The sequence below is a fragment of the Mauremys mutica genome, chromosome 11 (genome assembly GCF_020497125.1).
Source record: "Mauremys mutica isolate MM-2020 ecotype Southern chromosome 11, ASM2049712v1, whole genome shotgun sequence".
Lineage (NCBI taxonomy): Eukaryota > Metazoa > Chordata > Testudines > Geoemydidae > Mauremys > Mauremys mutica.
The window spans coordinates 35,468,962-35,484,787 of NC_059082.1; the positions used below are offsets into that span (position 1 = coordinate 35,468,962).

Sequence of the window (15,826 nt, forward strand, 5' to 3'; positions counted from 1 at the left end):
CCAGATTATATCAATAACATCACACCTAGTTCAGCAAATCACTTAAGCGTATGCTTAAATCTCATTAAAGTCAATGGAACTTAAGTAAGTGCTTTGCTGCTTTAGGAGCATAATTAACAAACTTATAGCTAGGGCCTAAGCCAAGATCTATTGAAGCCAATGAAAAGACTCCCATTGACTTCAAATGAGTGTTGGATCAGCTTCCAGTGCATCAGAATGAGTTTATCTAAATACGTATGCAAATTCTGTTTTTAATCAGATTTTTAATTGCAAGTTTCTTAGATCAGTATGGTATATATGTTAGTCTATACAATTATTTATTATTTTAAGGCCAGATCATGCTTGCTCTATTCAGATGAATATTTCCATTAATTTCAGTTGGTCTACTTGCATGAGTAAAGTGGTTAAGATTTAGACCATAGCCTTTTGAATACTCAAGCATATAGGCAATCTAAGAATAAATTAATTGGCTTTTATTGTGTTACAGGCATACAGTATATGAAATAATGCTTTGGAAATTGCTATACTAGTAATTATAGTAGTACTTCTAGTAGTTATACTAGCAATTTTAGGTTAATTATTTGATATTAAGGGATTGCTGAGGTTCATACTGTCAATATATTAAACATCTTTATCGTATCCTATAAATTTTTGGCTTATTTTATGAATTTTTGGAAAAAGAAGTATAGGATACCTAAATGATTTGAATGATGCAATTTGTAATTGACTTAAGTAATGTTTAAAACTCAGGAGACATTTTAGTACAATAATGGCAATTTTTCAGTGTGAATGTCAGCTATATCCTAACTTCATACATTTGTGTGGCACTCATTTTAATGTACTCCTAATTAATAAGAGTGCATTTTTGTCTTTCACCAACAGTCTCCTTAACTTCATTGTGGTTAATTACATGCACTCTATAACCCTGGAAACAGCTTTTAAAAGTCTCTCATTATATCACTCAGATTAATTTTTATTTTTTATCACTACAGTTTGCCAAATACTTAATTTAAAAGGGCAGTGGCTTGTTTTGTTCAGATTTATATTTTGGACTTTTACATTGTTTTTTACTATTTAGGGTTGAATATTAGTGCTTGTGACAGCAAGGCACGTCAGCTGCTGCCAATGACTTCATTCTAGCAAGCTTGTCCATTACAGTTTTGGTGTTGCACCTCAGTCCTGTGATACAGCACAAATGCACAGGCATATGTTTGGCCTTGGGCAAAGATTGCCCATTATGCCAAACAGGTTTATGAGCTTGATAGGTAAAAACATTCTCTAGATACTAGACAGATCATTATACATGAGAGTGTGAGTTAAGACCAAGGAGAGCTTTCCTAAAGATGCTAAGGGATTTAGGAGCATAAGTCCCACAGAAGTCATTCGGACTTGTACTCTTAAATCCTTTCACCTTAACTAACACTCTCATATGTACAGGTCTGTATAGTATGTAGAGAATAAGCTCAGTGGACTTCGTGAGGACTTATGCTCCTAAACCTCTTCACCTCTTTTGAAAATCTGCCCCTAAGACCTTGCCCATCACTCTAAATGTTCTGATTGTTTAAAGCCAAGCCTGTAATGTTATTTAAATCTAAGGGTGTGTGCATAGGGTCTGAAAAGCTACAATATATTTTCAAAGTTCTATGATGAGGCAGTCTTAACCCAGAATAGAAGCATCACCAAAAAAAGGGGGGGGGGGTGGCTTTTGTGGGAAATAAAACTGCTGTACAAACTACATTATATGAAAATGAATGTTACACTAACTGCAACTGAGTTCTAGATAATACATTTTACCTCTTGTAGAAACCTTGCCTTGAAATGCTGAAAATTGTCTGCAGAGGAGCTGAAGTTAGTTAAATACTGGAACAACTGCTGATTTATTTGCATCTTTCAACATGACCAATCCCCAGTAAGTACCGTATGAGAAAGTTACAAATGCTTTTCCATTCAATGAGTCAAATTCCATTCACGTAAAATCCTCTGTGCCAAATTCTCCTGATCCCAAGGAGGTTACATCAGTATTGCTGGGAGGAGAATTTTAAGTTTGGGATAAGAGATGCAGGATTTGCTCAGTTGTCTGTGGACCCAGAATTAGTGCAAAAACAACAAAATGAATATTGTAAACTTTTCTGAAGTATTGTTAATAGTGAATTACCAAGAACTAATATATAAAATTATTTTCAGGTCTATCTAAATTTTTGTTTTCCTGCCAACAAGCCTGTGTTAAGACTATTTGTCAACACTGTCTCATTTGCTTTTTCACTGTCACTTCATTATCTAGCTCTCATTTAATCTACTTAAGAGTCCAAAAGGTTAAAAAAAAACAGTTGGAAGCTGAAAGGGCTTCTCTAACACTTTTCAGTTTGTTCTATAATACCGGTAGTCAGACTGTGGTCCACTTCCAAAATAGAAGCCAGCATCTTCAGCTAGTATATGGTACAAAAGCATTAAATCAGAGAAGAGAAAAGTCTGGCCAAATACCAGAAAAAAATCTCCTACTAATTAGATCTTTTTAGACAGTGAAATAATTTTCAGTGGAAATGGTAAAAGTCTCATTCCTTGAGACATGTAAAATTAGATTGGACAAAGAACTAAATAAAGAAACACTGGCTAGATGACCCAAAGGATCTTTTGCACTAATTTCTATGATTGTGTGAAACAACCATAGGTCATTGCAAGCCTTTTACTTCAGTCATAATAGTGTCTTCACATTGTTAAAGTGACCTTCCCAGGTAATCCATGCAGTGGTACTACTCCATTGTAATTCTAATGCTTAGACTCTGAGCAATACTGCCTTTTCCCACCTCTTCAACTTAGACTTTTATCCTTCTTCATCCACATCTTATGTTCCTGCCTCCAAACTCTTACAAGACACACAATTTAGGCAAGAGCTCTTCTAAATTATTCAGGTTTTGTGAGAAAGATGAAGTCTTATTCAGGTTGGTTGAATAACTGGAGGATTATAATAGACTCTTTTTTAAAAAAATCAGTGCAACTTTTGCAGTCAAATAAGAAAGTAAAGTTGCGTGTAAGGCACTTTTTAACTGTATCCCTAAGAAAGAAAAATACCTTCCCAGCCATCACACCTATATGTCAAAAACTTGAATAAGATAGCCTGGCATTTCTTCAGAATTTAACAAGCTCTCCCAGATTAAAGCTAAAGAGGTTTATGGTTACAACACAGTGTGAGTCAAATGGAAAGAGAGGCATTCCCTGGAATCCGTAAAGAATCTATCCCTTCTGGGACTTGACAGGCAAACCATCTACACTAACAAAGTTGTCCATCACATACACTATATATTAAGTACTGGGCAATAACTTATTTTTTCTCTAACTAAGTGGTATCTTATTGTAAGTCATATAGACACACATACATGGTGGTTTTACCCTTGTATGTGTGCACGGAGTTCCCATTAACATTAAGAAGGATAGAGAATGCATAACCAGTTTTAAAATTATGTTCTACACATATATGGATGGGAAGGATTTATCTGGGATCCTCCTATAATTTTATTCCTCTTCTTACTCAATAACTCTCCTCAAAAATCCTAGAGCATTAGCAACCTTTTCTCTGGTTGAGTAGGGCAAGATGTGGCAGCATTCAGAACTGTTCTAAATATTGACCAGAGGTCAATGAAGGGCAATAGAATGTATGTATTACCTTAGAGCACTGGTTCTCAAACCATGGGGAAGGCTTCCCAATGGAAGCACAGGAATGTGTCAAGGGAGGGGCAAACTGTGTGCTTCTTTAAAAAAAAATTAATTAAAAAGCTCTGGCTGTCAGCCCTGGCTGGCTCTGGCTCATGCAGAAAGTCCATGCACACCGAGGTGGCGGAGATAAATGGGACAGCCAGAGCCCTGTCCCCCAGGGCTAACAGCTGAAGCACCACCACTTGGGCTCTCTTCCCTCCACCCCCTCAATCCCTCACCAGGAGGCAGCCCAGGCTTGGGTTCTCCTTCCCCTCTTCCCCCACCAATGCCTCAATCCCTCACCTCAATGCAGCGGGGCTCTGGCTGTCAGCCCCAGAAGAGCAGCAGCAGCGCAGGAGTAAGGGTAGCAATGGGGCACTAAGTCTGCTGTGAAAAGTGATATTGATGAATATTACTTTTCTCATTACCCCCTTTACTTCTGTGCTGCTGCTGCTGGGTGCCTGGCCAGCAGCCGCTGCTCTCTGCTCTGCCTTCAGAACTGGGTGCTGGTATATGTACTCGGGAAGGGGGCACAAACAACTACAGACACCAAGAAGGGCAGCCCAGGCAAATCAGTTTGAGAATCACTGCCTTAGGGTATGGCTACACTGGCGATTTGCAGCGCTGGAAAGCCTCTACCAGCGCTGCAATTAGTAAGTGGCCACACCTGCAGGGCACTTCCAGCGCTGCAACTCCCTGGCTGCAGCGCTGGCCGTATACCTCACTCGGCATGGGGAATAAGGATTCCAGCGCTGGTGCTGCAGCGCTGGTCATCAAGTGTGGCCACACACCAGCGCTGTGATTGGCCTCCAGGGTATAAGGTGTATCCCAGAATGCTTTTATAAATTACTCTCTTTGTTTTGTTATGCAGCCTCTCTTTGTTTTGTTGTGAACGAGCTCCGAACAGAGCTCCTGTTTGCTGTGATCATCTGTACCTGGCTGTAAACAATCAAATGAGAGGCAGGGAGAGTGAATGAAACAGAACCCATCGGAGCTCCGAACAGAGCTCCTGTTTGCTGTGATCATCTGTACCTGGCTGTAAACAATCAAATGAGAGGCAGGGAGAGTGAATGAAACAGAACCGATCGGAGCTCCGTTGAACTGCTAATCTAAAACAAACACTGATCACAGCAAACACCACAGGGAGTGAAACAGCGGGGAGTCTGTGTTGGAGGCAGGCTGTATGCAATTAAGAGTTAAGACTAAGGGCTCATGAACATTTTGTGATTTTTCCAATCCAGGAAGCTAACACACAACAGTGTTGGCTCCAAAAATCCACTCTATCTTCCCCGCTCCCTGTCACAGTACACCACCCTCCACCCCCCTCTTTTGAAAAGCACGTTGTTGCACTTGAATGCTGGGATAGCTGCCCATAATGCAGCACTCCCAAAAGCGCTGCTAATACTGCAAATGTGGCCACACACCAGCGCTGGTAGCTGTGAGTGTGGCCACACACCAGCGCTGCTCCTACACAGCTGGATGACCAGCGCTGCAAACTACCAGCGCTGCAAACCGTAAGTGTAGCCATACCCTTAGAGTGATTTGTACACTGGTCAGTAAAATGCTTGACCATTGTTCACTGATCTCACTACAAAAAGGAGGGGGTTTAGCTACAGGCCTTCATTTCATTGACTCTTTTTTCTAGTTTGCAAGTATACTTTGCTACGTAGTTCATAGTTTGTTTCTTTGTGTGTTTGTTGAATATTTATGTTTATATTTTATGTGCATGAAAAGGCTTCAGCTCTGCAGTCTGAATCCAATTTTGCCCTTGTGTGCATGTGAGGATCCTGTTAACCTCAGTGGGAGCGACCTTTCACGGATGAGGATAGATTTTGGCACGATATAACATTTCTCCACGTGTATTATCAAAAATGACACACAAATACCAGTAATCAAGCCTTTTGCCTTCATTATGGGAAATTTTAGTCCTGCTACTTGTGGAAGTTTCCCATTTCTTACTGCTTATATTTGTTTCCATTTCCTTATTCACCATTTTTAGGCCTACAATAGAAGGTGGAGTTTCAGAAGTTGAGATCATTTCACAACAAGTAGAAGAGGAGACCAAAAGCTTAGCTCCTGTACAACTTGTTAACTTCACTTATCGAGATTTACCCCTTGCTGCGCTTGATCTCTCTGTGGCAGGGTCCCAGCTCTTGTCAAATTTGGATGAGGAGTACCAAAGAGAAGGGTAAGTGCAAAGGATATCCTAAAGGATTTTCATGGTTTACGGAAGAGAAAGCCATGAGATGGAGAGAGAAGGCCAGCCAGTTTCACTTGAATCCATTCTAAAAGCACCTTTTTCTAACGTAGCTATTTAGTTGTTTTCAGACTCCTTGTAATAAAGTAATTTCTGGCTCCCATGTGAACACAGTGCATATTAGGAAACTGCTGTCAGAGAGAAAACTAAAGCTTGGTCCATACTAAAATGTTAGGTCAACCCAGCTACATCACTCAGGGGTGTGAAAAATCCACACCCTTCAGCGATGTAGTTAAGCTGACCTAACCCCTGGTATAAATAGTGCTCAGTCAACTGAATAATTCTTCCTTCGACCTAGCTACTGCCTCTTGGGGAGGTGGATTACCTGTTGCAATGGTAGAACCTCTCCCGTCAGTGTCTACACTGAAGTGCTACAATGGCACAGAAATGCTGTAGCATTTCAAGTGTAAACAAGCCATAAGTTGAGTCTTTTGCCCTGACTTTTGGCTCTTCCCCATAAAAACAAAACAAATGCAGAAAAGCCATTCCATAGGTCCTCTCTGATAGATGCCTCAGGAGAGTGTTCCATGGTGAGATGCAGGGGTGGTGATGGTGGCCCACATGTTTGAGTGGACATTTCCTGACCTGGTGATTATGATTATGCAACACAACCTCCTAAGCCTCATGCAGATTATTTCTGTTTCTAAAAGAAGAATTTGCTCCGGTAGGCTGTGAATGAGGCTGTTGCTATTCAGAATACCGTATATATCAGGCATCGGCAACCTTTGTCATGCAGCCCATCAGGGAAAGCCCCTGGTGGGCCAGGCCAGTTGGTTTACCTGCCGAATCCACAGGTTCGGCTGATCGCAGCTCCCATTGGCTGCGGTTTGCCGTCCCAGGCCAATGGGGGCTACGGGAAGTGGCGCAGGCCGAGGGATGTGCTGGCCGCTCTTCCTGCAGCCCCCATGGGCCTGGGACAACAAACCGCGGCCAGTGGGAGCTGCGATTAGCCGAACCTGCAGACACAGCAGGTAAACAAACCAGCCTGGCCTGCCAGGGACTTTCCCTTACAGGCCGCATGACAAAGGTTGCCGATCCCTGATATATATGCACAGTAATGTTGTTGACAGAACATACGTGCCAGTTCTGGCTACATTTACACAGGGAGTTCAAATCGAGTTCATTTTATATTTGTTAGAAAATGTCTTTGGAAATGAGAGAATTAAAACACTTACTAAATATACTCTTCAACTGAGTATATTAAAGGTAAAAGAATGTTTAATACTGAATCACAATATATATGAGAACGGCAAAGCATTTTACCTAGATCCATTATTTTTATAAGTAGTGGTTTGTAAGTAGCTATCTTAAAAATTTAACAAACCTAGCACCTTGATTGTCTAAAAGGCAGGGAATACCAGTAGTGGGGGAGTGTAGAAGGCTCTGTTCTGCCTTCAGACATATGGATGTAACTTCTGTTGGTCTGAAGGCCAAATTGAGCTTTTTACAAAGGCCAGTTAACAAGTCAAAATTTCACTGTAATTTACAGGTAAAACAAGTAGCATGTAAACACATTTTACACATGGTAGTAGTAAGAGTTGTTTATATTTATGTCTGTATCTGTAATTTTCACTCCATGCATCTGAAGAAGTGGGTTTTTTACCCATGAAAGCTTTTATGGATACAGACTAATACAGCTACCCCTCTGATAACTGACTGCACAGTGACTCATTTGGAAAGCTGTCTCCCTTAGTGTGCGAATCTATATAAAACTAGCATCACTTTTGATAAGGAGACGAGTTGCCCAACATTGGATTATATAGCTACTGTTCATTACTATTTCAGTTTATATCATACCAAATGTATATAGCTACTTTTACTGCATGATCTATCTAAAAACACTTCACAGTAAATCAATCTGAGATTTCAAGAAGAAGACATAAAAAGGTTTATATAAGCTTCAAATTGTTGACAATTAAATATGTTTTAATCTACTCTTAGAAATCAGCAAAGATGTGACATCCTTGATCTACACTCAGCAGGTATTCCATGCTGCAGTCAGGAAGCAGAATGAGAGAAAGTTCTTGCCACTAGTTTTTTTCCAAATTAGACTTCATAAGATGTCTTCAGAAATTCCAAACAAGGGGAAATACATTTCAGTTAGATTATATAAATATGATGCAATACCACGTGTGTCTAAAGAGGCACTTTATAATTAATTTGAGTATGCAGGTGTAAGCCTGAGGCTATATTGCTATTGGATAAATATAAAACAAGCTTAGTGCAAGTATTCAGCGCTAGTAGCTGCAGATTTCACCATCTGAAGCTCCATTCTTCAAGGACCAAAGATCTGTTACAATGAGTACTTCAACCTGCTTGCATCCTGGGTGCAGAAACAGACCTGTCAGTCACGGACAGCAGGAGAATGCCCCTCTCTCTGAAATTCCCGCCAGATTTATCTGCCTCTTCAGTGGCCAGTGGCTCAGCCAGGCCTCCCTGCTATGAAGCTTTTCTGTGGAAAATTCCAGACTTTATTTCAAATTTCTGACTAGCAGATTGGTTGAAAAATGTGTCTGTCTGATTCCCAGTGGTGTCACAGGACTTAATTTGCCTTGTGAGGAGATTGCCCCCTCAACTGTGCTTCCTCTTGGAGGCATTTGCAGTGGTTGGTGCTCCTGCAAGCTTCAGGGAGTGAGTTAGGCTGAGAAAAGTCAGAGGCAAAGGGAAAGGTCTGTGTGGTCTGCTTCACCCTCTTACCTACTGTTTTTTGCGGGAGCTTGGCTGTTCTATGGGCAGAGCGCAGCTTCCTCCTCACAGCCCAAACTGGGCAGGGTCACCTCAGTCCACCCTTCCCCAGGCAGGAAAGAAGCTGGGCAGGATTGGAATAGCCGACTCCAGGGGAAAGCAGCTCCTCCTATCCTATCTCCACGATGGGAGTGACTTCAGAGAGGCAGTGTGCCAGATGGTAGATTACACGTAAATCCCAATAATCCACACCAGCAACCATGCTCCCAGCTGTGAAGGTCAGTCACCTCCTCCTCCCCTTTATCTCCCCGCAGGCTGTAGATGTACACAGCACAGACTCTGCCAATATCACAGACTGCAGCAAGATGTCTTTGGGGCTATCTCCCTCTTCCAGCTGCCACCTCACCTCTAACAGGCGTCCTGGGATTCCCAGGCTGCCACCTCCAGGGAAAACACACAACCATATGGCCGATCTACTTCTGATGTGGTAGAGAGGAGTACAGCTTCTGTGAAAGCCCATCTTTGAACCTCATGCCTGTACCTTCCCGAGAGACCCAAAAGGGGCCCATGTTGGGTAGAGGACACAATATGTCCCAGCCTCTTTGAAAACAGGGAGATTGCTAGCCACTGGACATATTTTTGGAGCAGTCTCTGAGCCCAGTTTCTCTCCCCCATCTGAAGCAGGATTATGAAGACAAATTCCCAAAGGGTAATTAATTAAAATTAGTGGTGTTTTCCCTGCTCACCTTCACAGAGTTCAACATGGCAGATCCATGCAAAAAGAACTGGGCCAGAGACTTGTGCAGACTCCTCTGGGCATGCCTGCACATACATACACACAAGAGGGAATTCTTCCTTTCTGGGGGGGAAGGCCTGCTGTCTGAATCAGAGTTAGGGGATCAAATAATAAAAATATATTAACAACAAACAAACCAAAAGAAGGGGAGGATAGACTTTTAGGCAGAGTACAGAGTATTGTGAAACTATGCTTAGGACAGTGCTTCTCAAACTTTTGTATTGATGACCCCTTTTGCCCAGCAAGCCTCTGAATGTGACCCCCCCCTTGTAAATTAAAAACACATTCTTATATATTTAACACTATTATAAATGCAGGAGGTGAAGCAGGGTTTGGGGGTGGAGGCTGACAGCTTGCGACCCCCTCCAATGTAATAACCTTGCAACCCCCTGAAGGGTTACAACCCCCAGTTTTGAGAACCCCCGGCTTAGCAGGTCTGTAGCTGCCCTGGAACTTACCCTGCAGGCTGGTGCAAAGTCTGTAGTTTAATTACAGTGTTAAACAAGTGAAACATAGCCTTGAGAGTCTCCAGGTGGCCTTAATGAAAGAGTATAAAGAGTGTCCATGCAAGAAGGTCAAAGTGTTAGCAGCATGCTCAAGTAAAGGAAGTTTTGTGTGAATCTCAACATTAAGTGCTTCCTTAGGGCAACAACCCTTATAGACTGAACTCCTGAAAGTCTCATAATACTTCATATCTGTTAAAATACACTGCCTATAGCTACTATATCCAGTCAGACAAGTATGGAAGTTGGAAGCTTTCTCAGTTGAGACAGAGCCAGTTCTGTGCTTCTAATTCAGACAAGTAGTCTTCAAGCTGTCCTAGTATTCATTCCTAGAGTAAAGTAAAAAAATATTATTTCTTCTGTTAAGCATCAAAGTCTAGTCATTAGGACTACTGACAGTCTTAGGCCAGAGAAGTTATATCCCCTGTATTAAGATTTGATAGGTGGTCACATGACCATCAATACATAAATTCACCAAAATTTAACATATTGGTTATCTGGTCTTTAACCAATGCCATTTTTTGTCAGAAGGCTTCTCCACACCATAGAGTGCAGGGGAAGATGGCGGATGTATAATATACCTCATTTGGAATGTTCGTACCTAAAAAGATAAGCCTGTTCTGACCCTGGAGGAACACCACATTGAAAATCCTATTGTAACAGATCCATGGACCTTAGCACTATGAAGAATAGATAAATGTGTGTCTGCCACAGATCAGATAATGCACTTGTACAGAGGGTGAGAACAAAATAACCAAAAGTTTCTATTCAACCCTCAGTGTTCCTGTGATGTTCTCATTAAGGCTATTGGGAGTTGTTCAGGATACTGGAGAGAGTGGACGCCAAAATAGAAGTGTTTTTGTAAGGGAAATTGTTAACCAGAAATCTAGTGAGTGTTTAAAAATGAGTTAAAAGTAGCTTCAGGTGGTTTTATGTTGGTATTTTCTATTTTATAAAAATATTTTCTCTCCCCACTGCCATGTAAAAGACCCGCACAACTAATGGGAAATTGATGGGAAAGAGTGAAACTGACTATAGACAGAAAATATTAAATGCACAAATAAACAAACACATTGAAAAAATGCTAGAAAAATATTTTTAATCTCATAATAGATTTAAAAACTTAGCCAGAAGTGAAAATGTTTTGGGTTTTGTTTTTGGTGGGGGGGAGGTTGTTTAATTTAAGTAATGGACAGTGTCCCTAAATATGAAAAAAAAATTAGTCTGGTCCATATCTTGTGCTGGTTATGTGTTTTATCTGGTGGTTATACCTGTATGAATTTTTTTTTAATTATTTGTCTTAGTTTGTTACTTCTGTGCTGAGCCACATTTTAAATCTACTTACATTTGCTTATGTAGGGAGTAAAATAAACTATAGAAAATTTTTAAAGAAAAAATTATGGGAAGTAGAGTAAGAGGAGGAAGCAGAGAAGAGAAAGCAGTGAAATAGGAACGTTGGGGGCTGGAGTTTGGAACAGCTGGGGATGGAAAAAATGGTCAAAGACTTGTCAACAATATTAGGAAGTTAAACATGTGAGACTAATAAACCTTCATGCTTTTAATTTTCAAATCATTTTACAAACAGTAATTAATGCATTCAACCTTCCTGTGAGAAAGGGGTGGAAGTATCATTATCTACACTTTACAAACAGGGAAACTGAGGTACAGAATTTAAAGGCCAAATTTTCAAAAGTGACATTTGATTTTTGGTGCTGTAATTTTTAGGTAGTGAGTTTAAGTCATTTTATTCAGTGAGAGCAGAATCACAGCCCTGAAGTATGAATTTCAGAGATGCTGAGCAGCGGCAGCTCTCAGTGAACTCAATAGCAAAATTTCTACCGACTTTAATGGTGCAGGATCAATCCCTTGGTGTCTTAAGATAGTCACTAGCCTAAGGCCAAACAGCAAGTCTTTATATTTACAATAACCCTTCTAATTTTTTCTGTAAACAAAGCTCTTTGGATAGACTTTTTTTAAAACTTTCCTGTGTTTATTTTAATGATTTCTTCTTGTGCAATGTTCTGGGCAGTCTTCTCCAGACTTGAAGTGTAGAATTAAGGCTGGATTACATCTTTGTGCTGGTTCACTCCCCTTCTTCAGATGAAATGTCAGTGCATATTTATGTAGATGTGATTCAGGATTCTTGCACCTGAATCTCTCAGCCTTTGGATATTTTCAGAATTGCTTCTCTTTCTGATTCATCAAAGTTCTTTTCATAGTCTACACTGTAATAATATACTCTACAGCATGGCTTGTTTTATTCCACAATGACTGATTCCACTGTTTGCAGATGAACCACAGTAAAATCACTTTAATAAAATTAGAGTAATAAAGTCAAGAGGTGAAATACTGGCTCCAGTAAAGTTTGGGAGCTTCACCATTTACTTCACTTTGGGGCCAGGATTTCACCAGTACTTTGTTCACTAGTACTATTATGATGAACTGATATAACCCTGACACGATGTGGCATAACCTGTAGTTGTATAAAATAGGTCCTTCATGTTTCTCTTATCTTGAATGAATTCCTCTCCTACAGTTCTTCAAATTTCTTGTTCTCTATCTTATGGTGGGCCATGCAAGGTAACTCCAACTCTTCCTGTTACTGTGAACATTTCTGAGAGCTGTTAGTTATTTCTGCTTTGTAATAAAGAAGTGATGTTTGGGGGTAAAGGAATATTTTCTTTTTCCAAGATATAAAATTGCATACTGACTATCTCTGCATAGCATTCTTCATATCTTTTTAGAATCTATAAAGCTTTTGGTTAAGTTTGTGACATACAGAAAGCAGCACATTACTCCCAAGATTACAGGTATTGTGTTAATTGAAAAAATAACTGGATCCTAATCCAACAAGGATTTATGCACATGCATAACTTTACATGTATGTGTTAAAGTATGTAAATATTAAGCATGTGTATAAGTCTTTATAAGATCAGAGCTATAGTAGTGACATTTCATGGAAGGTTTTGCACAGCAGCTGTGCAGTGCTGCATGTCACTACAATGCTTCAACCCAAACTACTTCTGTTACTACCATGGAATGTTGTGGGGTGTTTTCTTTCATTATTCTTTGTGTTGCTGTTGCTTTTTATTAGTTTTCTTGACATGGTCAGTATTCTTATTCTAGATTTATTTTTCATCCTTGTTCCTGTTGTCTTGTAAAAGTTTTAAAAATTCTGTTCTTTCTGGCATTTTACATTGCCTCTTCATTGTCACTTTGGTTTTTGTGATCTCATTTCTTATTATTATTTTATTTGTAAAACACCAAGAATGTGCTAATTTTGCTTCTTCAGACAGTTTAGTCTGGCTTCTATGTTTGCATCAGATGGTGCTAGTTTCTTCATTTTTTCTGTTTTTTTCCAAATCTTTGAATTATTATTTTGATTTCTGTCTAGTATTTTTAACTGTTTGCTGCAAGACTTAGAGGGGCATTAACTAAAATGGGTTTAAGTTTCTGCCTTTCTTCCTTGGTTTGCCACTTGATACTGTAAGGGCTTTTACTATCCTACACCACTCCTCTTAATTACTCTGTTCAACTCATAGAGGTCCATGAAGATATCAGACTGATCCATGATGAATTCCTCAGCCCCAAGGAGGGAGATGAGGTGGAGAGCTTTTAAGGCTGAACTATATCATGCAGTGAGCAAGCTCTCTCTCTATTTACAAAAGTGATGTTTGGTTGGTTTTTGGTTTTGTTTTTTTTAAACTTATGCATAACTGCCAGACATGAACTGGGCCAGAAAGATGGAACAAAAGCTGAACAGCGAAATGCACTGAAGGAGACTAATGATGATTTGTTCTCTTGTGCAGTACTACATCATTGTTACTCTGTGTGCTCTGGTCCAAATCTAAGACCTGCATTGCAGCAGAAAATGTTCTCCCTCTTTTCCACTTTGAGCATTTGGCACTCTGAATTCTGTGTGATAACTGGCTCTTTATTGCAGAACATGTAAAATGTTGCACTGCTCAGTCAGTATGTTACAAACATGTTCCATGATTTCGAAATGTCTTTCTGATTCTTTTCTGACACAGATCATTCAAAATCTTCATGTGAACGCTCTTACCTCTAGTGGGTTGTTTCTGTTTGTGTCATGGTGCACAAGACCCTTTCAGCCTGATCTACATTAGCCTTTCTCCCTAATATTTCCCACCAGTACTCCCACTGGTATAGCTAAACCAGTGGAAGCACTAATACAGGTAATGCAGTGACTGCCCATGTCTTAACCAAGATGCCATGTAGACCTGCTGTGTGTAGCTAGTAATTACACTAGTGGAGCTGCAGCAGTGGTAGTAATGGTGGGAATTTCAGGGAAAAGGCCAATGTGAGTGCAACTTGAATACTTGGTAGTGTGCACAGTCTGGTACAAGCTCGGAAGCAAGTGCAGTTGGTTCTTCACATGCCTTACCCTTTTGATAGGTTCCCATTTGAACACTCGCACACCTGTAATACTAAAGGAGGAAACTTTATAACAGAGCTGTCAGAAAAGAAAGATTGCAAATCCCCTCAGTATTAAAACGTATTTAAAGAAATAATTCATAAAGTTATTCTTAGCTAAGCCTCTAAGGAGCAATCCATTTGGAGGGTACAAGGCTGTACGTGTCTCTCAGAGTTCCTCAGGTCTTCGAGGTGCTACTTGCAAGCTCCTGCCAGGCTGTGCTGCCTGGTTTCCCTCAGCCAGGTCTAGGCTGCTACCCATATTTGCTTAATCACTTTCTAATCTAACTATCACTTCCTGGTCCGCGTCATGCCTTCTGTTGGCTAATTGCTAATCTGCATTTGTGTCCATCCCTAGATATAACCTGTTGCCCAATTTTAGCCTGCAAATCATTTTGAGGAAGGTGAATGTTTACTAATTAGTCAAAAAGGCTGGTTACTATGCCATGAATGTTTGGTTGGTTGGTTTGTTTTGCAACACAAGTAAACAGAAACAGTGACAGATGTTAGTAGCTTGAATGAAGTGATTATGGTTGCTCATTACCAAAGAAATGTGGTAATTTTTTCCCCAATTTTGTTCAGTGTTGAACATCTTTTTTTAAAACCTGTGTATTAGTGCATTAAACTATGCTAGTAATAGATTGGCTTTGTAAAAAGCCATGTTGAAAGTGTCTTTTTTTAAAATTCCTGATCATTTCTAACCATATAGATTTCAAATGCCCCATAATAAAACTGTGCACTTGTATATTGACTTCCATGAAAATATTCCAATATGCTTTACGAACATTAATTTGTTTTACATCATATGGGTGTTGTGAGGCTAAGTGTTAAAAATAATTTACATTTAAAATAAAATGTTAGGAAAACTGTCCCATTATCACTCTCATGCCCAGTCCTGAGTTCAAAGTTCCATTTCCCCCTTGCTTTGGATTTCAGAGTTTGCGATGTCTTCAGTTATTGTGGTGGAAACGCAGGCTCCTCACCCCAGGCTTGCTATGCCTGTGTCTAGTGGCCAGAGCAGATGACTTGCTGTGTGAGTTTGGGCAAATAGCTGAACCTCTTTGCATAATTTTCTGTATATGTGAAGTGAGAATGACAACTAATGGTGTAAAATTCCTTGAAATCCTCAGATGACAGATTATATTTGAGTGCACCTTGTTAATAAGTGAAAGAGCAAGTAGTTTTCCAGTTTTTAATTTTAAAATGTGTTTGTAATTTTGAGATAAAGATTCATAGTCTGTTAATTATAAAGAATCTTAAGCATTCTAATGCTTTGCAGTTCACCTTTAAGAACAATGCTTTCCAAACTATAATCCGATACTTTTGTTCCATAGTTTTTGTACAGAATGAAAAATTGCTACGTGCATAGGCTGCCAGTGCAGAGCTAGAGAGGCGAACTTTATTTTTCATGCATTATCAGTTCTTTAAGTAGTTACTAACTTAAACAATTAAATAATGTTA

At 39.9% G+C, this 15,826-nt stretch overlaps 1 protein-coding gene across 5 annotated transcripts in view; it reads left to right on the forward strand.

Moving 5' to 3' along the window:
• TMEM266 (transmembrane protein 266) overlaps positions 1 to 15,826 on the forward strand; it is a 121,746-nt gene that overhangs the window by 34,951 nt on the left and 70,969 nt on the right. For 4 of the 5 annotated variants that reach the window (XM_044979179.1, XM_044979182.1, XM_044979180.1 and 1 more), the window contains exons 3-4: positions 1,804 to 1,909; positions 5,690 to 5,878. In XM_044979179.1, coding sequence (XP_044835114.1) covers positions 1,896 to 1,909; positions 5,690 to 5,878 — 203 coding nt within the window. In that variant the 5' untranslated portion in view covers positions 1,804 to 1,895. Of the gene's footprint in view, positions 1 to 1,803; positions 1,910 to 5,689; positions 5,879 to 15,826 lie in introns of those variants that run through there. The other variant, XM_044979183.1, reaches the window with a different exon arrangement.